The sequence below is a fragment of the Ovis aries genome, chromosome 9, assembly GCF_016772045.2.
Source record: "Ovis aries strain OAR_USU_Benz2616 breed Rambouillet chromosome 9, ARS-UI_Ramb_v3.0, whole genome shotgun sequence".
Taxonomy (NCBI): Eukaryota; Metazoa; Chordata; class Mammalia; order Artiodactyla; family Bovidae; genus Ovis; species Ovis aries.
In genome coordinates, this window is record NC_056062.1 from 82,789,347 (window position 1) to 82,814,760 (window position 25,414).

General features: G+C 37.5%; 1 protein-coding gene across 3 annotated transcripts in view; it reads left to right on the forward strand.

Annotated features, from left to right (window-relative positions):
* The window catches only part of RAD54B (RAD54 homolog B), a 111,642-nt gene that overhangs the window by 16,513 nt on the left and 69,715 nt on the right, over nucleotides 1–25,414 (forward strand). For all 3 annotated transcript variants that reach the window (XM_004011835.6, XM_042254471.2, XM_060393946.1), the window contains exon 3: nucleotides 6,506–6,674. In XM_004011835.6, the coding sequence (XP_004011884.3) occupies nucleotides 6,506–6,674 (169 nt within the window). The remainder of the gene's footprint in view (nucleotides 1–6,505; nucleotides 6,675–25,414) is intronic.

Sequence of the window (25,414 nt, forward strand, 5' to 3'; positions counted from 1 at the left end):
AGCATAAAATTTGCCATTTTACCATTTTTAAGTGTGCAGGTAAATGGCATTAATTACATTTTCTTTATTGTTCAATAATCACCATTTTCTGTGTACCATTAGGCAATAATTCCCTATTTTCCCTTCCCTGATCGTCACTACTGTTTCTGTCTCCATGAATTTGATTACTCTAGGTACCTCATATTTTGGAGAAGGCAATGCCAATCCACTCCAGTAATCTTGCCTGGAAAATCCTGTGGATGGAGGAGCCTGGTAGACCGTAGTCCATGGGGTCACTAAGAGTCAGATACGACTGAGCGTCTTCCCTTTCACTTTTCATTTTCATGCATTGGAGAAGGAAATGGCAACCCACTCCAGTGTTTTTGCCTGGAGAATCCCAGGGACGGGGAAGCCTGGTGGGCTGCTGTCTGTGGGGTTGCACAGAGTCGGACACAACTGAAGCGACTTAGCAGCAGCAGCAGCAGCAGCAGCAGCAGGTACCTCATATTTAAGTGGAATCATAAATATTTGTCCTATTGTGTCTGGCTTATTTCACTTAGCCTGTGTTTTCTAGGATCACCCATGTTGTAGCAGGTGTGAACATCAATGCTTTATGTGATTAAGTAATATTCAGTTGTTTCAGTTCAGCTCAGTTGCTCAGTCGTGTCTGACTCTTTGAGACCCCAGGGATGCCAGGCCTCCCTGTCCATCACAAACTCTTGGAGTTTACTCAAACTCATGTCCATTGAGTCCGTGATGCCATCCAACCATCTCATCCTCTGTCGTCCCCTTCTTCTCCTACCTTCAATCTTTCCGAGCAGCAGGATCTTTTCAAATGAGTTGGCTCTTTGCATCAGGTGGCCAAAGTATTGGAGTTTCAGCTTCAACATCAGTCCTTCCAATAAAACCCAGGACTGGTCTCCTTTAGGGTGTACTGGTTGGATCTCCTTGCAGTCCAAGGGACTCTCAAGAGTCTCCTCCAACACCACAGTTCAAAAGCATCAATTCTTTGGTGCTCAGGTTTCTTTATAGTCCAACTCTCACATCGATACATGACTACTGGAAAAACCATAGCCTTGACTAGACAGACCTCTGTCGGCAAAGTAATGTATCTACTTTTTAATATGCTATCTAGGTTGGTCAGGGCTTTTCCTCCAAGGAGCAAGCATCTTTTAATTTCATGGCTGCAGTCACCATCTGCAGTGATTTTGTAGCCCCCCAAAATAAAGTCAGCCACTGTTTCCACTGTTTCCCCATCAATTTCCCATGAAGTGATGGGACCAGATGCCCATCACTTAGTTTTCTGAATGTTGATTCAATTGTATGTATATACATATATATATATATATATATGCACATACATATGTGTATATATACACACACATATACATACACGTATGTATATACATACACTATATTTTGTTCATTCATTCATTGATAGATCCTTGGTTTCTACTTTTTTTCTATTGTGAATAATGCTGATATGAACATTGGCATACACGGTTCTGTTTAGATACCTACTTTTAGTTCTCTTGTATATATATACCCAACAGTGGAGTTGCCAGATGATACAGTAATTCTATGTTTAGTTTTTAAGGTACTACCAAATTGCTTTCCATAGGTACCGAAACATTTTACATTCCCACCATTGATGTGTGAGGATTCCAATTTCTCCACATCCTTAGCAACACTGGTTATTTTGTTTTTGTTGCTTTTTTTTTTTTTTTTTGATTATGGTCATCTTTGTTGTTGTGAAGTGGTATTCCACTGTGGTCTTGATTTGCATTTTCCTAATGGCTAGTAATTCTGAGCATTTTTTCATGTGCTTATTGACCATATGCTCATCTTCTGTGGAGAAGTGTCTTCACATTCTTTGAGGCTTTCAACTGTTTTGTTGTTGAAAATATCTACTTATTCTTGACTCTTTTTTAGACTGCATCTGTTTGTTTTATCCAACACTCGTTTAGAATTCTGGCCACAATGTAAGGAGAAAATTATGTAAGCATAGTTTTTCATTTTTTGATTTCTTTTTATAAAAGCAACTTTGTTTAAATTAAATGGACATACCTGTAATCTACCTACTACAATTCAGTTGTATTTCATATGGTCAAAGTTGTGCAATGATCACCAAAATCAATTTCAGACCATTTTAATCATTCCAGAGAGAGACTTCACATACATCAACCCATCCAAATCCCTCAGCCCTTTGTAATCACTAATATACTTTCTGTTTTATGTATTTATTATGAACATTTCATGTAAATAGAGTCATACAACATGTGGCCTTTTCTGACTCACTGTTTTCAGTTTCATAGTGCTTTTCAGGGCTCGTCCATATTGTGGCATGTATCAGTAATTTATTTCTTTTTATTGCTGAATGTATTAGTTTCCTATTGCTGCTGTAGCAGATTACCAGAAATTTAGTGACTTAAAGCAATGCAAATGTATTATCTTATAGTTCTGTAAGTCAGAAGCTCAACGTGCGTCACATTGGGCTTGTCAAGGTGTTGGCAGGGTCGCATTTTTTTCTGGAGATTTTAAGAGTGTTTCCTTTGCCTTTTCTAGTTTCTACAGACCAACTGCAATCCTGGTGGCCCCCTTCTTAATTCTTTGAAAATTGGTAGTGGCAGTTTGATTCCTTTTATTGACATCTTTTTGGTTCTCTGAAACTGGAACTCATTTGGTTAGATTGGGTCGCCCTGGATAACTCAGGACAGTCTCTCTATTTCAAGGTCCTTAACCTTAATTGCATCTACAAAGTCTCTTTTGCCACAGAAGGTAAGATTTCCGCAGGTTCTGGGAATTAGGGTACAGACATCTTTGGGAGGCATTATTCTGCTTACCACACTGAGTAATATTTCATTGCATTAATATACCATATTTTATTATTCCATCTGTCGGTTGATGGATGTTTGAATTGTTTCTATTTTTGAAATTTAGGTATTATGAATAATGCTAATGAATATTCATGTGTAAATTGTTGTATAGACATATGTTTTCATTTCTCTTGGGTGCATTCTTAGGATGGAATTGCTGGGTCATGTAATAATTCTGTGGTTAACCTTTTAATGCCATGGTGGCTGTACTGTTTCATCCCCGTTATTAATGTGTGAGGTTTCAGTCCTCCACATGTTTATTGACACTTAACATTATCTGTTTGATTATAACCATACTATGGATGAAGTGGTATCTGACTTGGGGTTTTGATTTACTTTTCCTTGGTGGCTAATGTTGAGTGTTTTTGTATGTGCTTATTGGCCATTTGTATATCTTTTTTGGAGAATTGTTTATTCAGATCCTATTTTTTTAAGTTGGATTATTTGCTTTTTATTACAGAGTTGTAAGAGTCTGTATAGGTTCTAAACATAGGTGCCTTATCAGATACATGATTTGCAAATATTTTCACCTTGTTATTGATTACCTTTCACTTTCTTGATGGTTTCGTCTGTAGCACGAATGTTTTAAATTTTGATGAAGTCCGGTTTATCTGGGTTTTTCTTTTTTGGTGTTGGTAGTACTTGTGATTTTAGTGTTGTATCTGAGAAGGTCATGAAGATTTACCGTGTTTTCTTCCAAGAGTTTTATAGTTGTAATTCTTCCATTTTAGTCTGTGACCCATTTTGAAATGGTTTTTATGGATGGTGTGAGGTAGGAATCCAACTGTATCATTTTACATGTGGATATCTAATTGGGTTCCAGGACCATTTTTTGAAAAGACTGTTTTTTCCTCCATTGAATCATTTTGACACCCTTGTCTTTAGGTTTATTTTCTGGTGGAGGTTCTAAGGACTAATTTGAAACCAAAACCACTGGTTTATTATTTTCCTCTTATAATTATTATCAAGAAACTAAATAGTTTTCTTTAAATACTAGTGAAGTAGGCATTTTTGAAACCGTACAGCTATGTTAAGTAAGGCAACATGCAAAACCTAAAAATATTAGGCTTGGCAGTCAACTTTACTGTCTCCTTTGTCTATTCCATCCTTAAATTTTTTTCTTAGATTGAATTAATCCATACCAAGAATGTATTGGTTTGGTGACTTCAGGGGTCTTTTATTTGAATGGTCTGATAAAAATATGGAACAAATCGAGCATCAAAATAAATATACTGGATAACAGATAATAACTGTATAATGGATAATAACCCACTGAATAATATAGGAGTCTGAAGCCATAGTAATATAACTAAATAAGTAGTAAACTCTTTCTCAGAGTGAAATGCTAAATCACAAAAATAAAGGTAATGGTGGTGTCAGAAAATATTAATGGGTTCCAAAACCCATCAGATTAATGGGTGAATATTTCATCAGGAAATAGGATACTTGAATAGACTCAAGCATCTCCTTACAACATACTTTAAAAACAAGTAGAAAAATATTAACTTGGCGAGAATACCTGGTAGACACCACTTTAATCAAATGGCTGCCTCCGTTAATGGACAGATTGATATTTTGTGCCCTTAGTATGGTGAACTATGATATTCCTTCCAAAATATGTAATCTGAAGCTCATCATTAGGAAACATCAGACAGTCCAAATAGGGGAACATTCTATAAAATAGTTGGCCTGTATTCTTTGAAAGTGTCAGAAATCACAAAAGATGAATAAAGGTGAGGAACTGTTCTAGATTGAAACTAAAGAAACTGTTGACTAAATGTATTGTGTGGTCTGGGATTGGATCCTTGCTCAGGGAAATAAACTGTCAAAAGACATTGTTGGGGTAAGTGACCCCATTTGAATGTGGGCTGTGGATTAGATAATAATATTTTACTACCATTGTTAAATTTTTGATTTTGGTAGTTACTGTGATTATGTAAGAGAGTGTGTTTACTCTTTGCAAACACACTGTCATTTTTAGAGGTAAAGGAACACAGTGTCTCCAGCTTACTTTAAATGTACACACACACACGTGATACACATACATGCACAGGAGAGATAGAGGGAAAGTAAATGGAGCAGAATGTAAACAAATGGTGAATTTGGATAAAGAGTACATGGGACTTCCTTGTATTTCTGGAATGTTTCTATAAGCTTAAAATTATATCAAAATAAAATATTGCAAAAAATAAAATTTGTGACTCATTAATTTATTTCCATGACTTACTTACCAGATAGGTTTTGAATGTCTCTGAAATTTGTTAAAATGAAAATTTATAGAGCTATGACAGCTGTGTCTGTTAATGTGAGCTGTTATTTAAAAAAAACTTCAAACATACTATTGTAGACAAAAAAATGATCTTCCAAAAACGTCCATATCCTGATCCATGGAAACCCGTGAATGTATTAACCTCGCATGGCAAAAAGGACTCTTGACTAAGTGATTAATGTTTGAGGACCTTGAGATGGGAGGGAGGGTGGTCATTCTGGCTTATCAAGGTGGGCCCAATATAATCACAAAGGTCCTTAAAAGTAGAAGAGGGAGACAGATGAGAGTTAGAGAAAGAGATGTGATTAAGGAAGCAGGGCAGAGAGATGCAGAGGCACTGACTGTGAAGTGTAGCAATGCTGGTAGCTTTTAGAAGTTTGGAAAGCCAAGGACATGTGTTCTGTCTTAGACCCTCTTGAAAGAAATGCAAATGACCTTGATGTCAGCCTGGTAAGAGCCAAGTCAGAGTTCAAACTTAGAGAATTATAAGACAATGCATTTGTGTTGTTTTAAGCCACTAAGTTTGTTGTAATTTGTTACAGCAGCAACAGAAAATTGATACACATATAAAAATAGATAAAAGAGTATATGAAGAACCCCCATGTACACATCACCCAGCCTTGGCAGTTGTCAGTTTGTGACCCCTCTTGCTGTATTTTTACCTTCCAGCTCCCTCCCCCTTTTCCCCCAACTCATTATTTTGACACAGCTTCCAGGAATCTCTTCTCATTTGTAAATATTTTAGTATTTGACTCTAAAATATAAGGTACTGTTAAAACAATACCACAGCAGTATATCATTAGCCACGTAAAAAATTAACAATATTTAAGTGTTGCTTTTAATGTTGAGAAATTTAGCAAGAAAAATAAGCGGTTGACTGAGAAGGGCACATTGTGACTTGTTTAAAACCTCATTTGATCTGTTGCTTAAAATACACTAGGGTCTAAGACAGAACACATTGTAAGCATAGTTTTCATTCTGTGGTATCTTTCAGCTTGTGAAAGTGAAAGTGAAAGTCGCTCAGTCCCCTCCGACTCTTTGCAGCCCCACGGTCTGTATAGACTGTATAGTCCATGGAATTCTCCAGGCCAGAATACTGGAGTGGGTAGCCTTTCCCTTCTCCAGGGGATCTTCCCAACCCAGGGACTGAACCCAGGTCTCCTGCATTGCAGGTGGATTCTTTACCAGCTTTCAGCTTTTATAACATAATGAAACTAGTTTAAAAAAATTATAATTTTAGTTTATTTTAAAATATCTATTCCCTATTTAGATATGAGAAACTAGTAGCTCATATTCAGTATTTTAAATTGGGAATCTATTATGTAAAAATATGGGAAATTAGGTTTAATATCAGCATAAAATACATACTTTGTTTTTTTAGGTTGCTGCAAATAAGAATAATTTTCTCCAGCCACAAAATGATCCCAGAACATGCAATTTTAATTTGCCTACTAAAGAATGTGCTAAAGGAATTAATCATGGGGATAGTTACAGGGAAAAATATTGTTTGGAAGCATCTACAAAGACAACATTAGACCTCCATCATACAGGTAAGACTGAACAGGTTATACTCGATAAGTCTTATTACAGTATTATTTAAATTGGTTATATACAGTAATGAACATGTTATATTTGAAAATAGTTGATACATTAATAGCTCTGCTAGACCATTGGCAATTCAGATTTTTTTGTGGTCATAATTTATCTTTAATGATTGAATTAGTAACCATGTCATCTAAATCTTATATTTTGTAATAGGCATATGTCTAAGGTTATTCATCGTGAACTTATTGGTCAAATAATGGTCTTTACTTCTAGTCCCAAAATGAATTGTGTTTAAAGGTTTGGTTTTTTTTTTTAAGATTTAATTTAAAAAACTGTCTTAAAATGCATTATCAGCATTAAAGTCAGAGGGGTGAGCTTTAAATGAGTAAAATTGTTAATTCATTATAGTACATTGGAGTAACTTCAAATCAGTTAGATTTGAAAGTATATAATTGCAGGAAAAGCAAACATTTAACAAATTCCCTTGCTGCTGAATTGAACTAAAATAATGATTATGGTTTCTGTTGCATTGTAAGAGATTAATATTTTCCAAGTAGTTGAAAAAATTATCTGGAGTGTTCATGAGTGTTTATTTGGCCTTTTGAAAGGCACACCATTAAGATTACATTTTTCTAAATTACATTTTATTCAGTTTTTGGTTGAAAAGGGTTTCAGGGAGAGAGCCTCATATACTAGTCATATACAGAATGCAGCTTCTCTCCCTAAGATACCAGTGCAAATCAACACTGTGCCTTCAACTAAACCCTTTTGAAGGAACTTTTTGAGAATTGTGGTATTTAATACATTTTACATGTGAATGGATTCATTTCTCGTTGGGGCAGAGGGTCTTCTGTGTTTTCCCAACTGGCCAGGATCCTTAGTACCATTTATGTGCTCCTCATAACTTCAGATTTGTAACAGGTTTGAGAATGAAGTTGAGAAGGACTTTTGGAGCTGGTATCAATTTAGTGAGATCCCTAGAGACAGCTCTGGGCACGGGCATGGGCATAGCGGTTTAGCCTCTGCTCTGTTTCACTCATTTACTCTCCTTTTTTATTGCTTTCCTTCAGTTCAGTTCAGTTCAGTCACTCAGTCGTGTCCTTACCTCCCTCCTTTTCTCTTTTCTTCCTTTCATCTTTGTTAGGTGAATATCCTGTTTTCCCAGATTGTATTTCCTCTGCTGTCAGCCTGTGGAAGGTAATGATCCATCTATACCTGTTTCTTTTCTATCACGGTAGCTAATCTCTTCTCCAGAGAATGATATTAGACTCTAGAATATAATATATTTAATGTTACTGATTTGGGGCTGTTTTTGTGTTCTACTGTAGTTTCTCATTCTTTTCCTTACTAAATATGAGAAGGGAATTAAGAGTTAAGATAAATTGAAGAGGGAGTTAATTTACTCAACCCTTAATCCCTTAATCCTTTCTCTGATTTAGTACATTGACTAGACTGGGGAACCTGTGCCAATCTCCTGATACTCTCCTGCCTCTCATTTAGAGAAAGAGGTTAACTGGGGAAAAAAATATTGTGAGAAACATCATGCTTCCTTTGGTGATTGCTGGAGAGGAATGTTGTATATAGAAAAGTATGGAGGTGAAAGACCTATATATTCATCTTTTGACATTCTTTTAATTCTAGGTCTAATTCACCTTGGAGTCAGTTCCAAGCCTGCATGTCCTAGTGAAAATAGACCCTCATTTCCTACTAGCTTTTTATTTTGAAAAATTTCTTACATACAGAGAAGTTGAAAGAATAATCCAATTATCATCAAAAATTCAATAGTTTCTAATATTTTGCCTCATTTGTCTGTATTCCCCACCCTCCTGTATATGCAATTTTTTTTTTTTTTGGACTCTGAAAATGTGTTGCAGCTTTCATGCCACTTTACTTCTAAACACTTCAGCATGTATGTCTTTAAATAAATGCTCTCTCCTATATAACCACATTATTATACCAAACAGTTAACAATAATTCATAGTATTTAATATCTAGTTCACCAGGAAAACCATTTTTACTTAAGCTAGTTTATATTTGGTTTCTCTACTAACTGAAAGAGTCCTAATAAGTATATTTTCATTCTGTTGAACTTTACTGGACACTTCAAGTCTCTTCAAGTCTGTTGAGGTCATACTGGGTTAGGGTGGACCCTGAATCCAGTGGCTGGTTATGAAGAGAGATAGAGAAATACAGAGAGGAAAATACTTTCTGACAGTGGAGGAAGAGATCAGTAAGCTGCAAGCCTAGGAGCACCAAGGACTGGTGGCAATCACTAAATGCCAGAAAGAGGCACAGAAGGATTCTCTTCTAGATCTTTCTGAGAAAACATGGCCTGATCTCAGCGAGGCAGCAGTGAGCGGTGGCGTGAAGCAAGATCTTAATTACCTGCCTGGGAATTGAACCTGGGTAGCCTGGATGAAAACCAGGAATCCTACCACCAAAACAGCAAGGGCTAGAGGCTAGAAGCTGTTTTTCCCTGGATCTTTGCCCTTAGTGAGAAAGGCATTTATCACAAAGGCAAAACAGTGTGAATGCAGGTCCAGAGTTTGTTATTAGAGACATAGCACAACAGCAAGTGGGAGAGCACATAGAGAAACTGTTTAGTTAAGACAAGCAAGGCAGAGATGTACCCCTGGAGCGAGGGTGTGGGTGTTCCCGCTAGTGAGGAGCACAGTAGAGAAGTGGTTTAGTCATTTATGTCTGTCTGTTCTTCTGGGTCTTTGTCTTCCTTCGGGCCAATTATCTGGCTTCTTTTTCCACACCTGACCTACCCTGGGACCTTCCCCACCTGGGGACCTTCCTCTGGGGTGGCTTGTACCTCTCAGCCAAGGTGGATCTTGAAGTGAAGGCTTCTGGGAGGAACAAGACTCATTAGAGCCTGGCGTCATCCCCTGACTTTAGACCAACAGGGAGCCTTTCTGGGCGTGTATCATCTATCCCTTGTTCCAAAAGAGGGGGAGCAGAGATCTTAATCCTTTATTCAAACAGAATTTTGCACTTCTTTGTCCTTGCCATGACTGTTACCTTAAGGTATTTACAAGAGACAAACACTGTCTGTTTGTCCTGTTTCTGTTACTTCCATTTTGGAGGGCAAACGGGAAGCTGATTGTAAACACCTCAGCTGGAGCCCACCATCTCCTGTCTCAGGAAATGCAAACAGGAGGCTAGTTGTAAATGTCTAACCTGGGGCCTATCTATCTTTTCGTCAGGTCCTGCTGACACCTTGATTTTGAACTTCTGGTCTCCAAACAGTGAGACAATAAATTCTGTTGTTTAAGCATTTGTGGTATTAATACTTTGTTGCAGCAGTCCTTGGAAATTGATAAAGAGAGCCCTAGACCTCCTGATTCTCATGGCTATACTTACAGTCTTTAGAAAAACAATGAAATCTTTGATTCTTCCTTTTAATTACTTTACAATATTGTATTGGTTTTGCCATACATCAACATGAATCCGCCACAGGTATACACGTGTTCCTTTTCATTGTGATGAAGTATAAGATGAGACCATTAATTCTCTCTCAGGCTTTTCAGCTATACTCATTATATTTTATCTATTAATATTTACCTGATTTTCCTTCACTAAACTGGCATAAAAAGGCGGTAACTTTGTCCTTTTTGAATTTTAAGTCAAACAGGATAAATTGAAAAACTTTTTATGACTAAATGAAGGGATTTTGAAAAACTTGTAGTTGAGTCTTGGCTAAGCCCTTTGGCTCTCAAGTGCTTTAGAGAAGTCAAGAAGTAGCTGATGGAACATTACAGTTTGCAGGTTTTGGTAACACTTGAGAGTATAGTTTCTGAAAGTGTTTGGAACAAAAGCTGTATATTGTAATGGATATGTGATGAGTGGAAACAGGCAAATGGAGGCAGTGTGTGAAATAAATAATGTATGTAAATCAATACAGAAATGTGGTTTCGGAGGGAAGGAGTGGTATCTTGAGGGATAGCAGGGCACCAGAGAGATTTTTTGGTTGGTTTTTTTTAAAGGTAGTGTGTCGTAGGTTGAAAGGAAAGTGGTATTGAAGAGGGGAAAATAAAGGATATAAAAAGGAAATGATAAAAAAGGAAATGATCTCTGTTGGTAGGATAAGTGTTTTCCAGATAAGGTTTTAGGCCCTTAGAGATGTTTGGACATGTTTTCAGGGGTTTATAAATTCTCAGAGAAACTTAGAATTTGGTGTTTTCTTTTAAATGATATGAGTAAAAGTATGTATGCATATGTTGGATCTTTTGGATGGCCACCATAAAATTGAGTACTATTACAGGATTTCATGTCTGCAAATGAGAACAGAGGCAGACAAAATGGGGTATTCTACCAGATGAAGGTTTTGTCTGTTCACATTAAGGATAGTCAAAGAATTGAGTCTTGGGTTTGCAAAGAGTCTGACACGACTGAGTGTGTGTGTGCGCGCGGGCACACACACACACACACAGATATGCACATGCTGTATTGGAGAAGAAGATTGTTAGACATGAAAGAACTCGTGCCGTATCTTTTGGTACAATGTTTATGTTGTGATTAGCAGTTTAATTTCAGTAAAATATCACTATCATGTTAATGTGATTTTCAAATTTTATTGGTTTATAATTATAAATGCTTATCTTTGAAATCTTTTTTAAGTACATTTAGAACTACCTCATCTATTTTTTTTTTTTGGCTGCTCTGTTTGTCTTGTGGGATCTCATCGTTCTGTGACCAAGGGTTGAACCTTAGCCAGAGCAGTGAGGGTCCAGAATCTTAACCACTGGGCCACCAGGGAACTCTGCTACCTCATTCTTTTTAAAACATAATATTCCATTGTGTGAATTTGCCAGTTGTACTTAACCAGTTCTGTATTAATGGATATTTAGATTGTTTGGTATCGTATTACAAACAAAGCTACAATGAATACCACATATTATAATCATATGTGATGATATATTCTTTTTTAAAAAATGTAAACTTTTCTATTTTAATTGGAGGTTAATTACTTTACAATATTGTATTGGTTTTGACATACATCAACATGAATCTACCACAGGTATACAAGTATTCCCCATCCTGAACCCCACCTCCTTCCTCCCTCCCCGTACCATCCCTCTGGGTCGTCTCAGTGCACCAGGCCCAAGCATCCAGTATCATGCACTGAACCTGGACTGGCGATTCGTTTCATATATATTATACATGTTTCAATGCCATTCTCCCAAATCATCTCACCCTCTCCCTCTCCCTCTCCCTCTCCCATAGAGTCCAAAAGACTGTTCTATACATCTGTGTCTCTTTTGCTGTCTCGCATACAGGGTTATCGTTACCATCTTTCTAAATTCCATATATATGCGTCAGTATACTGTATTGGTGTTTTTCTTTCTGGCTTACTTCACTCTGTATAGTAGGCTCCAGTTTCATCCACCTCATTAGAACTGATTCAAATGAATTGTTTTTAATGGCTGAGTAATACTCCATTGTGTATATGTACCACAGCTTTCTTATCCATTCATCTGCTGTGATATATTCTTAGGATATATCTTGGAGTAGGGTCTCAAGGGTGTGTGCATTTATCATTTTGATGAATAATGTTGAGGAATTGCCCTCTGCAGAGGCTAATACAAGTTTGTATTCTCACCATCAATGTATAAACAATGTATGTCATTTACTGTGATGCTAAATCTATATGTAAGTATATACTTGCAGCTTTTGATTTTGACTATCTAATCGTTAAAATATTTTCTTGAGCTTTTAAAATTAAACTTCTTAATGTTATATTTTGAGGTTATTTCAAATTTACAGAAAAATTCAAAGAATAGTAAAAAGAATTTCCACACATTTTACCACATTTGTGTGTGTCAGTGTAATTTTTCTGAACCAGATGAGAATAAGCTGCTGACATGGTGCTTCATTACTCTAAAGTCTGCATTATGTAATATTTCCTGAATATAAGAATAAGCTTCTATAAAGTACAAAATTACAACTATCATAATTATGAAATTAACTTTGATATAATACTGTCATCTGATCCACAGATCTCACTCAACTTGAGAGAATGAGTTGTCCCAGTGATACCCTTTATGGCAAAAATAAATTAAAATTTAAAAAAAAATTGAAGTACAGTTGATTTACAGTGTTGTGTTAATTTCTGCTGTATAGCAGGGTGATTTGGTTTTATATATGTATGTGTGTGTGTGTGTGTATGTGTGTGTATACACACACATTCTTTTTCAGATTCTTTTCCATTATAGGTTATTATATAGAATATACCTTGTGCTAGATAGTAGGTCCTCATTGGTTATCTATTTTATATATAGTATTAGAGTATATATTAATCCCAACCTTGTAATTTATCCCCTTCCTTCCTCTTCAGTAACCATAGTTTCTTTTCTACATCTGTGAATTTGTTTCTGTTTTGTATGTAAGTTCATTTGTGTCTTTTTTTTTTTATTCCACGTGTAAGTGATACCATATAGTATTTTGTTTGGCTTAGTTCACTTAGCATGATAATCTGTAGGAACTTTAAGAAAATGAATATGTGAACATTTTTTCTGCTAGTCCAAGAATGTTGTATATAGTTGTCATGTCTCTTTAGTCTCCTTTAATCTTGAACAATTTCTTAGTCTTTGCTTGTCTTCTGTGCAGTATTTTAATATTCTTAAAATTATAGGCCAGTCATTTATGTAGTGTTCCTCAGTTTGTATTTGTTTGGTGTTTTCTCATGAGTAGATTTAGGCTATACATTTTTGGCAGAAATATCACAGAAATAATTCTTACTGTATCATTAGGAGGGATATGTTATCAATTTATCCTATTATTAGTGACAATAAGTTTAATTATTTGAATAGATTGAAGTCTACTGGGTTTCTTCACAGTAAAATTATTAATTTTGCCTTTATACTTAAAAAGTATCTATGTGGAGATATTTTGAGACTATGTAGATATCTTGTATTTAATCAAACTTTCACCCAGTAGTTTTAGCTTTGATTCTTGCCTAAATATGATCACTGATTGTTGCCAAATGGTGATTTTCTTATTGCATCTGTATTTATTAGTTAGCATTGTGAGGTTAAGCTAGAACTTTTCCTCCTCTCATTTACTTGTTAATTTTCACAGATTCTTAAATTTTTATTTAATGGGTTGTGATCTCTTATTTATTGTGATGCTCAGATTGCCTTAGATTTGACCAATGGAAACCTCTTTACAAGGGCTCCTGTGTCTTTTTGACAATCCCCATGAATTTTTGAGCACTGTCCGACACAGTAAGATCTTTGCCCCAGTTATTGAAATTAGCCAAGGGTCCTGATTCCTTTTTAATGGAAAATGCTATTTAAAAACCAAGATCTGGGCACTAAGTAAGCTCATTATTACTGCAGTGTTACTCCTTTTAACCCTGATGTGATCAGGGTTAGGATATGTATTTATTAATACATCTGTATTTTTAATCTCCGTTAAAAATCATGGTTTCATACCAATACTCCAACTCCAATTCAGCACCACAGGATTCAGTCTAGTCCTTACTCTTCCACAGCTGCAGCACCTTCTTTGATAGTGAGATAATTGGTCATCATTAACCTAAATATATTCATTTATTAATTCATTTCACTTGTATGGAGGCAGTCTACTAAAAAGGGACCATAATTAGTAGTAAATGTTATAGAAAAAGAGAGTCAGGGATATGAAAAAATGGTTATTTGAGCAAAATCAAATGAAAATTATGACATGTTAAGGCTTCTTTATATATGCTTTTATTGACAGCACCATCATAAAAAGGATCATTTTTGCAAAATATTTGTGGGTGTCTTAACTCTTCCCAAAGGCCTGATGTCCTTTGATATTCAAATCAATCTCTAAGTACCTATCATGTCAGCTTTTTATGGGTTCATTTTCACGGTATTGTTATGTGGTCTTCAAAGAGACTTTGATATTATAGTTAAGCCTTAAAAGGTATTTGAATGGGAACTATGATTTTTTTAAAAAAATTTGTAACCAGTTAAGTGGTGAATATTTTTTTTTCTCTTTAGTGACTCTTTTTAATATAATTGTAAGGAATCAGGGACACCATGTTCTTTTTTTCACCAAAGAAAATTTTATTAAGAATTTAGGAGGCTATCTCTTGTCCTTTCAGGCTCTTTTATGAAGATTTGGGTCAAGGAATCAGTAGGTCTCTAAGTTATTTCCCAGTCCAGATTATTCACCAATGTCAGGAGCCCAATCTGCTAAACAGGGAAAACATGACAGGTGTATCCCTACATCTTTTAAAAATACTAGTGAAAATAATTCTCCCCAAAATATTTGCCTGTAGTTCTCAGGATAAAGAATGGCTTTTGAGGAAGCCTATATACTGGGACTATTCTTTTGAATTCCTGACTTGGAAATATGTTCAATTTTAACCTGAAATCAGACCAGTAGGAACAATCCTAGTTGTTTGAATACTGACCCTCCTATATGCATCCCTCCAAATATCTTGAGCCTTGTTTGAAATTACTTAAGTATTATCCAGGAACTCTAGGAGACTGAATTACCAAATTCTCTCCTGAATATAGAGAATTGGCTTGCTTTTTTCCCAAAGATGGGCACTCCTGGGAAAGGGCCATAAAGAAGGCGAGAGATGATATGGGGTGGGATTGTGGGAGGGGGGTTCATGTTTGGGAACTCATGTACACCCCTGGTGGATTCATGTCAATGTATGGCAAAACCAATACAGTAAAGTAAAATAAAGTAAAAAAAAAAAAAAATTAAAAAAAAGTAAATTGGTGGATAATATGAAAAATAAATTTTCATAAAAAAGACAAAAAAAAAAAAAAAAGGCTGAGCGCTGAAGAATTGATGCTTTCAAATTGTGGTGCTACAGACGACTCTTGAGAATTCCTTGGACTGCAAGGAGATCAAACCAGTCAATCTTAAAGGAAATCAACCTTGAATATTCATTGAAAGGACTGTTGCTAAACTGAAGCTCTAATACTCTGGCCCCCTGATGCGAAGAGCAGACTCATTGGAAAAGACCCTGATGTTGGAAAAGACTGAAGGCAGAAGGAGGGGGTGGCAGAGGATGAGATGGTTATTTAGCATCACTGACTCAATGGAGATGAATTTGAACGAACTCTGGGATATAGTGGAGGATAGAGGAGCCTGGTGTGCTGCAGTCCATGGGGTTGCAAAGAGTCGGACACAACTGAATAACAACAAAACAACAACAGATTAATCTGGCAATATGCTTATGCTTTGGGAAAGTTAGTATGGAATAATTGAAATCATAATGGTGTTCAGCCTCTACTTTTTAGAGAATGAACTGTGTTTACATCTTGCCTCTTACTCAAATCCTCATTTAAAAATAAAGTGTGGAAAAAAAAAAATAAAGTGTGGACAAGTGGTGATTTAAGCAATGTAAAATAGGCAAACAGGATACACACAATGGAAAGAAAGATTAAAAAATTTTTATATCAGTTAATATGCTTTTTAAAAATTTGTTTTTTAATTGAAGGATAATTGCTTTACGGAATTTTGTTGCTTTCAATTAAACCTTAGCCTGAATCAGACATAAGTATACATATATCCTCTCCCTTTGTTCAAGTACTGGTAAAAATATTGGACTGTGAATTTGAATTTTATTAATATTAGCATGTGTAACTGGAAAATACAGGCTTCAGGATTGACTGGTGTAGCAGTTTAGAAGATATCATTATGAGCCCAGTTTCTTTCTACTCCTCCTGTCCTCCACAAGATTGACTTCATTCTTAGACTGGCTCCCCTCATGTTAAATGATAGATACTGGCAACTCTTGGCACCACGCACTTCCATTTTGTCATCAGTCTGATGACATATGTATTACCCCTACTCATACTCATTAAATAATGTGTCTTAACTTTGTGCTGATATTGAGTTACTTCCCTGTGTGCATTGGGTTTCCTCATCTTAGACCTAGGGTACCACAGTGAAGAAGAAGCCTTAGTAGCTTCTGAAAATTATCAGATTTCCACTCTCTGTCTCTTTCCAGGATGTGGGAGCTATCTCACCCACATTTCCTGGCAGCTACATGTTGGGGGAATATCCATATTAACTATACTGAAAGATGATTAAGTGAAAAAATGTCTAAAGACGAGTAGCTTTAGCAACATTTTTAGTATACCAAATTTAACAGACGGCTAGACTCCTCCCAACCGGCTTCTGTGGCAGTCTCCTTTAGCTCACAGTTTCTTACCCCAAAGACAAGACTTGGCCAATCTTCCTTAATAGATGGCTGGGAGCTTTTTAAAGAAAATGTGTATAAATTTAGATTGTGTAGAGTTTCACACAGTGTGGCTGGAGTAATGGTTTATAATTTGACTCTGTGAGATAGTAGAAAATATCTGTGCTGGTCTCTAACCCCCAGCTCCTGTCACAGAGTTCCTAAAACCCTTGTAATTTCCTCAGTGATAAGAGCAGTAGGAGCGTCTTTTTTCCCCTAATGTTTGGCCTTTGACCTCAGTTCCTGACACAGAGTTCCTAAATCCCTTGGAATTTCCTGGTGATAGATAGAAATGTCTTTTGTTTTTATCACTTTTGAGGTGATTCTGGGTGGGCTCCTGGTTGAGAGCTGGTCACCAGAAAGACTAAGCTGTGATTAGAAGCTTGGAATTTTCAGCCTTGTTCCCATTGTCTAGAGAGAGGAGATGACCTGGAAGTGGAGCTGATGGCTGATCATGGCAATATGATGAAGCCGCTATAAAAATCCTGAGCATGGGGTACGGGACTTCCCAGGTGGCGCCAGTGGCTAAGAACCCACCTGCCATTGCAGGGGACATTAAAGATGTGGACTCAGTCCCTGGGTCGGGAAGATCCCCCGAGGGAGAGCATGGCCACCCACTGCAGTACTCTTGCCTGGACAATCCCATGAACAGAGGAGCCTGGCGGGCTACAGTCCATGGGGTCACAGAGAGTCGGACACGACTGAGGCAACTTCGCAGACGTGCATGGGGTATGGAGGGCTTTGGGGTTGGTGAACATATGGAGGTGCTGAGAGAGAGGCGGTGCCCAGAGAGGGCATGGACACTCTGAGCTTTTCCCCTATGCCTTGCCTACACATCTCTTCCCTCTGAATGTTCATCTTTTATCATATTCTTTTATAATAAATTCATAAAAGTAAGCAAGCTGTTTTCCTGAGTCCTGTGAGCTGCTCTAGCAAACTAACCAAACCCGAGGAGGGCTCATGGGAACCCCTGGTTTATAGCCGGTTGGTCAGAGCACGGTTGAAAACCTGGCCTGTGATGGGCATCTGAGGTGGGGTGGGAGCAGTCTTGTGGGGCTGAGTCCCTAAGCTGTCATACGTGATGCTGTCTCCAGGTAGATAGCATCAGAATTGAGCTGAATTGTAGAACATCCCAACGGGTGTTGGAGGGGGTGTGAAAGTAAAGGAGAAGCTGAGGAGAACGCTGAGTTTTTCCTTCTTAGATTTCCTTCAGTTCTGTAAGGGTTTTCAAGGTCCCTGTTAACCTGGGTTTTGATTGTCTCTTTTTTTGCCGGGGGGCGGGGGTGGTGGCATACCACCCGGCTTATGGTGTCTTAGTTTCCTGACCAGGGATTGAACCCTGGGCCGGAGGCAATGAAAGCTACCCACTGAACCGCCAGGGAATTCCCAGTTTTGATTGTCGTGAGGCTTAGCATTTCAGGATGTCATCCCCAAAGCACAGCGGTGAAGTATGAGATGTAAATGCTATAACTGAGAATGATTCTCAGGGCTTTGGATTCACCCTGGCTTTTAACCCCGTGTGGAAGATTTTTTTAAAAGTCTCATCATCCTCACATCCTGTGGTGTGAAACATGCCTTCTCGGAGTCTCCGGACACCGTGTGCCTCCTGGACCGGTGGTTCCCTTGCCCTGCCTCTGGAGGCCAGCCTGCTGCTTCACCGGGGCCAGCACCTCACAGTGGCCACTGCCTCGCGGGCCCGTGAACCACACTCTGAGAGGGACTGACTCCTGCCGCTTCCGATCTTGGATGAAGCACAGCGCCACAGAGCTCGGGGGTGGCCCTCTGTGCCCCTGTGGAGGCTGGCTGACACAGTCTGCAAGTGTGGTAGAGGTTACTCCTAGTGGTGTGAGCTTGGTCTGTGAGGAATGGGAGACAGGAGGGAACCTGCCAGATAAATTCCTCTTTTCCCTCCATGGACTGCTCCATTTCTTTTTATGGTGTGTCAGGAGGTGTTCCAAGGAGAGTACCAAGTGGATGCATTTGCCAAGTTGACTACTCTTTTTATAGCTTGTTATAAAGTGGTAGCCAGCACTGTAAAAAATAGTATTTATTTATTTTCCACGTGGCATGCAAGATTTTTGTTCCCTGACCAGGGATCGAACCCATGCCTCTTGCAGGGAAGTGTGGAGTCTTAACCACTGGACCTCCAGAGAAGCCCCTAAGCCAGGACTTTACATGGTTCCTTGCCTCAGTTTACTTTTTTTCACTTTTGATGCCCTGTGTATGCAATACCCAAGGAAAGCCTTAGCATTTCAGTCATCGTTTCAGGCCCTGTTTGCCAGAGAACCTGGGCTAAGACAAAGATTAATAAAATAGAAAATCTATACCTTTTTAAAGAAAAAATCTCCTAGAATGTGGAAATAATCTCAGTAGTCATGTAGTCTTTCTATCTAACAAGTAGTTCATGGGAAAACCCACTACAACCTCCCACTCTGGGAGGGAGTGACTCCTGCCACGTCTGATGTTGGGTGAAGCACCACACCTCAGAGCATGAGGGTGGCACTCTGGGCCCTTTGGAGGCTGGGTGGCACAGTCTGAAAATGCACTAAGGGTTATTCCTAGTGGGATGAGTTGTTCCTTATTTATTAAATTTAATAGATCTAATTATCTAAATTCTACTTTAGAAATATAGCTTTGTCCAAACTTCCCACATTTTTAATAGCTAAAGAGTTAAAATATATTAGCAGCTGTATTTATTTTTAAGGGTAATTTTTTGAACATATAATTTTGAAACATAAACATTGATAGTTTTACATTGACTACCCATACACCAACCACCTAGGTTCCACAATTAAAATTTTATCGTATTTGCTGTATTTCATATCTGTTCATCTGTCAGTCTGTCTTACTTTAAAAAAATGAATTTTAAAGTTGTAGACATCAGTACATTTTCTTCAAAATACATCATGCATTCATTGAGATTAATGTACCTAAATACATTCTCTCCATGCAACTATCTAAAATACAATACGTAAAGCTTTGTGTGCATGCTAAGTTGCTTCAGTCGTGTCTGCCTCTTTGCGACCCCATGGACTATAGCCCTCTGTCCATGGAATTCTCCAGGCAAGAATACTGGAGTGGGTTGTCATGCCCTCCTCCAGGGAATCTTCCCAACCCACGGATGGAACCCTCATCTCTTACATCTCCTGCATTGGCAGTTGGGTTCTTTACTACCAGCATCAGCTCAGCTCAGCTCAGTTCAGTTCAGTTGCTCAGTCATGTCTGACTCTTTGCGACCTCATGAATCACAGCACGCCAGGCCTCCCTGTCCATCACCAACTCCCGGAGTTCACTCAGACTCACGTCCATCGAGTCAGTGATGGCCATCCATTCATCTCATTCTCTGTCGTCCCCTTCTCCTCCTGCCCCCAATCCCTCCCAGCATCAGAGTCTTTTCCATGAGTCAACTCTTCGCATGAGGTGTCCAAAGTACTGGAGTTTCAGCTTTAGCATCATTCCTTCCAAAGAAATCCCAGGGCTGATCTCCTTCAGAATGGACTGGTTGGATCTCCTTGCAGTCCAAGGGACTCTCAAGAGTCTTCTCCAACACCACAGTTCAAAAGCATCAATTCTTCGGCGCTCAGCCTTCTTCACAGTCCAACTCTCACATCCATACATGACTACTGGAAAACTAGAACCTTAGTCGGCAAAGTAATGTCTCTGCTTTTGAATATGCTGTCCAGGTTGGTCATAACTTTTCTTCCAAGGAGTAAGCGTCTTTTAATTTCATGGCTGCAATCGCCATCTGCAGTGATTTTGGAGCACCCCAAAATAAAGTCTGACACTGTTTCCACTGTTTCCCCATCTATTGCCCATAAAGTGGTGGGACCGGGTGCCATGATCTTCATTTTCTGAATGTTGAGCTTTAAGCCAACTTTTTCACTCTCCTCTTTCACTTTCATCAAGAGGCTTTTGAGTCCCTGTTCACTTTGTGCCATAAGAGTGGTGTCATCTGCATATCTGAGGTTATTGATCTTTCTCCTGGCAATCTTGATTCCAGCTTGTGCTTCTTCCAGCCCAGCGTTTCTCATGATGTACTCTGCATATAAGTTAAATAAACAGAGTGACAATATACAGCCTTGATGTATTCCTTTTCCAGCATCACCTAGGGTCTTATAAATTTTACCTGTAAAAAATTGGAATTATTGATGTGAATGGTGTATTTCAAATAAATGTCATACAGTATACATATATCTACCTACAACTTGATTTTTTTCATTCACTAGTGTCAAAGATAAAGCCAGACATTAGTTAAAAACAATTAAAACATTTTATCCAATAACTCTTGACAGTAGGGTCAAGAACTTAGCTCCATTCTGATTTGTGCAGAGGTGACTGGGCTTTTGAAGGGAGAATGAGGGAGGCAGAGTGCTCAAGTAGAGTCAGGGAAGTGAAAAATGGCAAAAAGCCGGTTGGTGTAAATGAGATGAGGCAGCTGTGTCTGCTAGCTGGCAGTTATCAAAGTTAGGATCCCACCTTCTCACCAAGACTGGAAGGCCTTGGCTCTATTCTTCCTGATAATTACATTTCAAAGGAATGACTTTCAGGTCCTTGGGAAGGGCACTCCTGAGTTGTGGGAGATCCAAAGCATGTCAGAGAGACAGAGAAAGGATTCACAATTGTCAGCCTTTTTAGTAAATGTGCTGCCAAACGGAGGTCAAGGGCCTATGGTCTTGGGTGTTGGCTAGAACAAACAGTAAATTCTTTTGGTAGCTCTGAGCTTTTGCAGAATGGAACTTGTGGGGAGGCTGGATTGTCCCAGGGACGGGGCCTTTAGGCTGCTAGAGGCCATCCTAGGCGTGGCCAGATCTCTTAGGGCGGGGGTTTGGATGAAGATATCCCCTGCTGAAAGTACTTTGCAGTTCTCACCGTGTGCTTTGGAGATTTTTGTTTTCATTTTAGAATCCTTTTAGTTGCTGCAGGGTTTACATAGTGTAAATAGATCATGATTTATTTAGGATTTTATTAAAAACAATCCTACAGTGAACATCCTTGTGCATGTGGCCTTATGAATTTATGCAAATATTTCTCAGTTGTCAGATCATAATGTGTTTAAATTACATTTTAATATGGTTTGCTAATTGCTTTCTGAAATGTCTCTGCCATTTAATACAGTTAAATGAAAGGTTCTAAGCTATTCCCCTCACTTTTGGTTTCCTCCCAGTAATAGTTGCTGTCATTAGTTTGGTGTCTGTCCTTCTTGACCAAAGCTCCTCAATAGAACTAGAATATAAATCATATATAAATATTTAAAAATTTTCTAGTAGCCATGTTAAAGAGCATATAAAGAAACAGGTGAAGTTAATGTTGTTAATACATTTTAATCGACTCAATATGTATGTAACTTCAACATGTAATTAATATAAAAGTTATTAACTATTATTATTCATACTGAGTCTTTGACAGCAGATCTCAATTTAGATGCTGAAGTTTTATTTTGCATTCTTGATTAGACTTCATATTTATGAAATAAGTTCTAAACATAATGTAAAAGTTTACTAGCTGAGTTGAGTCTTTAAAAAATTCTGTTTATGTTCACATCTGCATCAACAAAACTATCTCATCTTTTTCAGAAGAATTGATTTGACTTGGAAATAAAAACACGTAACTTTCAAAAACATGTCTGTCCAAGTTAAGCAGATTTACTAATTCTTGTGTCAATTCCATATTGTTAACACTGAATTCATAAGAACATTGTATAAATGTAAAAGCAGCTCTAAATTTCAAAGTCAACGAAGTATTTTTCAAATTTTTCCTGTAGTTTTTTCATGTAATTAAAAAAAACTTAATTATAATTAAAATTTTCTGCCAGTTTATGTTAGAGGAATATATAATGTCAGTTACTGATTTGTATTTTTATGAAAATTTTTATTTTAAACATAGATTATTTTACCTGTCTCACCAGGTCACAAATATGCCTTTCTTTTCTTTGGAGTTTCAAATTTGACTCAGTCATATACAGTATGATATTTATGAGAAAACATAAATTACATTGCCATTTTTTGTTTTTGTCCTTGATTTTTGAATGTCTATGAAGTGTCCGTTTTTTTTTTTTTTAAACTTTGGTTCAGTTAAAAATCTTGGGTTGGTTGGATTATTGGAGTTATTATCTCCCATAATCACAGGCAATAAAAATTATAAATTTTATAGATAGTACAGTAATTTATAAAACTTTTCATGACCGAACCAACGAGCACTGGCAAAAAACCAGAAAAATTAATACATAAATTGTGTTCTTTTTTAAACCAGTTCCAAGAATGTATATTTCCATATGTATTCCAAGTGGTTTTTGAAATTGATTATTTACTATTACATTGCTTTTTGCCTCACTCGGTCTTTGTTGTTGCATATGGGCTTTCCCCAGGTGCAGCGCTTGGGCTCATCGTGGTGGCTTTTGTAGCAGGGCATGGGCTCCAGAGCGTGGGCTCAGTGGTGGTGTATGGGCATAGTTGCCCCCAGGCATGTGGAATCTTCCCAGACCAGGGATCAAACTCCTTTACCCGACATTAGCAGAAGGATTCTTAACCACTGGACCACAGGGAAGTCTTCCAGATGTTTAACAACATATTTGTGACACTCTGCCCTAGAAAGTTGAGCAAAGTATTTTCATATGTATATGGAACAGTAATAAATGAAATACTAATTTCTTGTTTTAAAATTTCAATAAATCTGGGTTTTTAGACTTAACAGAGCAGCATCTATTGGAGTAGAACTGTTTTTTGTTCCATGTCTAGCTGAAATTCTTTGACAGATATAGAAGATTAAAACATAGCTGTGATATGAGTTCACGTATCTTTTTGTTCATGAATCGGTAACATTTCTCTGCAGCTTTGAAAATCTTTTGAGATAAAATGTGACTCATGTTAATAGGGCAGTATCTCTTTTATTGTAGAACTCACTTAAATCTAAAGGAAATAGCAATGTAAAAAATATTGAATTAGTTGATGTTCGATATGTTAGGTCTCATATTCTATAGGCATTTGTTGGTTGCTCAATTGAAGGTCTTTAATTTTTAAAATATCTTTTAAAATCTTTTCTCTATAATTTCTGATAAAATTTCCACAACTGAAATAATATATATTTTTACCATCTCTTTGTCTAAAAATGGTTTTCTTTTTTTGTGAGTGTGAGAAACCATTTTATAGCTGACCAAAATTGCAAGATCAGACCTCGTTACATATTATTTAAAAATATTTCTGGATATTTAATTTTGATTTGAGATGACTAAACTTTCTCAGTTCTTGTTTGTTGAGAAGAAATTGCTTGTCAGGTTTATTATGTTTATGTTGACACTGTCTCTTAGTATTGTTTAGTTTACTTTCTTTAAGCTTTTAAAATGTATTGGGCAACTTATTCCTGTTCTGCCTAGTAAATTACATTTGGTATTCAATGTGAAATATGCAATATGCTTTAGTCCTGTCTTTTTTCTGTATTGTTTCAATAAAAGTTTATGCACCTGCATTTAATTCTACATCAGTAGTGCACTTTTTTACATTAAAAATTTTGCTCATTATTTTTTAGCTAGAAAATTAATTCTAATTAAGACAGAATAAGTAATTCAGATTAATAATTACAGTTTACACATGGTGTCAATGTAATTTGTGCTGTTTGCATAAAATATTCAGACAAATCAATTAAATGTTATATCAGTGCATAGAAAAAATTCATTCAGGCAGAATCTCTGATTTAAGATTGACTACACTGGTGATGTGGTTATGTGTAGTGTTAAGAAAAATTGCACTGACGAGTTAAAACAGGCAAGAAGACTTTACTCAAGACTGTTCCAACAAGGGAGAGAGACTGAACTCAGATGCTACTACAGCAGGGGATTGTAGCTAATGGGCAGGGTAAGGCAGTCAGGTAGAAAATTACTGAGAAAAACTTGGTTAGGTATAAAGGGTGGGAGTGTCAACAGTTTGGTTAGGTTTCAAGGGTAGGGGGATTGCCTGTAAACTGGTTTAGTAGGATTCTTGTTAGTTGAGGAGAAGGCTTAGAGGAGCCTGGTTAAAGTTTGGTCAAGGAGGGAGTTCTTGTCAGTAATACTAGAGACAATAAAATCATTTGTGACAGTTTAAGTAAAAATATAATCCTATCCAAACAATGAAGTTGTGTTTAGTGGAATAATATGCTGCTTCAGTTAAAAAATTGTGTTTTTATCAATTAAAAACTAGGGCTTCTCTTGTAGTTCAGCTGGTAAAGAATCTGCCTGCAATGCAGGAGGTGCCGGTTGGATTCCTGGGTCAGGAAGATCCCCTGGAGAAGAGATAGGCCACCCACTCCAGTATTCTTGGGCTTCCTTGGTGGCTCAGATGGTGAAGAATCTGCCTGTAATGTGGGAGACCTTGGTTCGATCCCTGAGTTGGGAAGATCCCCTGGAGGAGGGCATGGCAACCCACTCCAGTATTCTTGGCTGGAGAATCCCCGTGGACAGAGGAGCCTGGCAGGCTACAGTCCCTAGAGTCCCAAAGAGTTGGACACGACTGAGCGACCAAGCATAGCACGGCACAATTAAAATTCAGTAAAATTAAAAAATTCAATCTCTTCATCCCA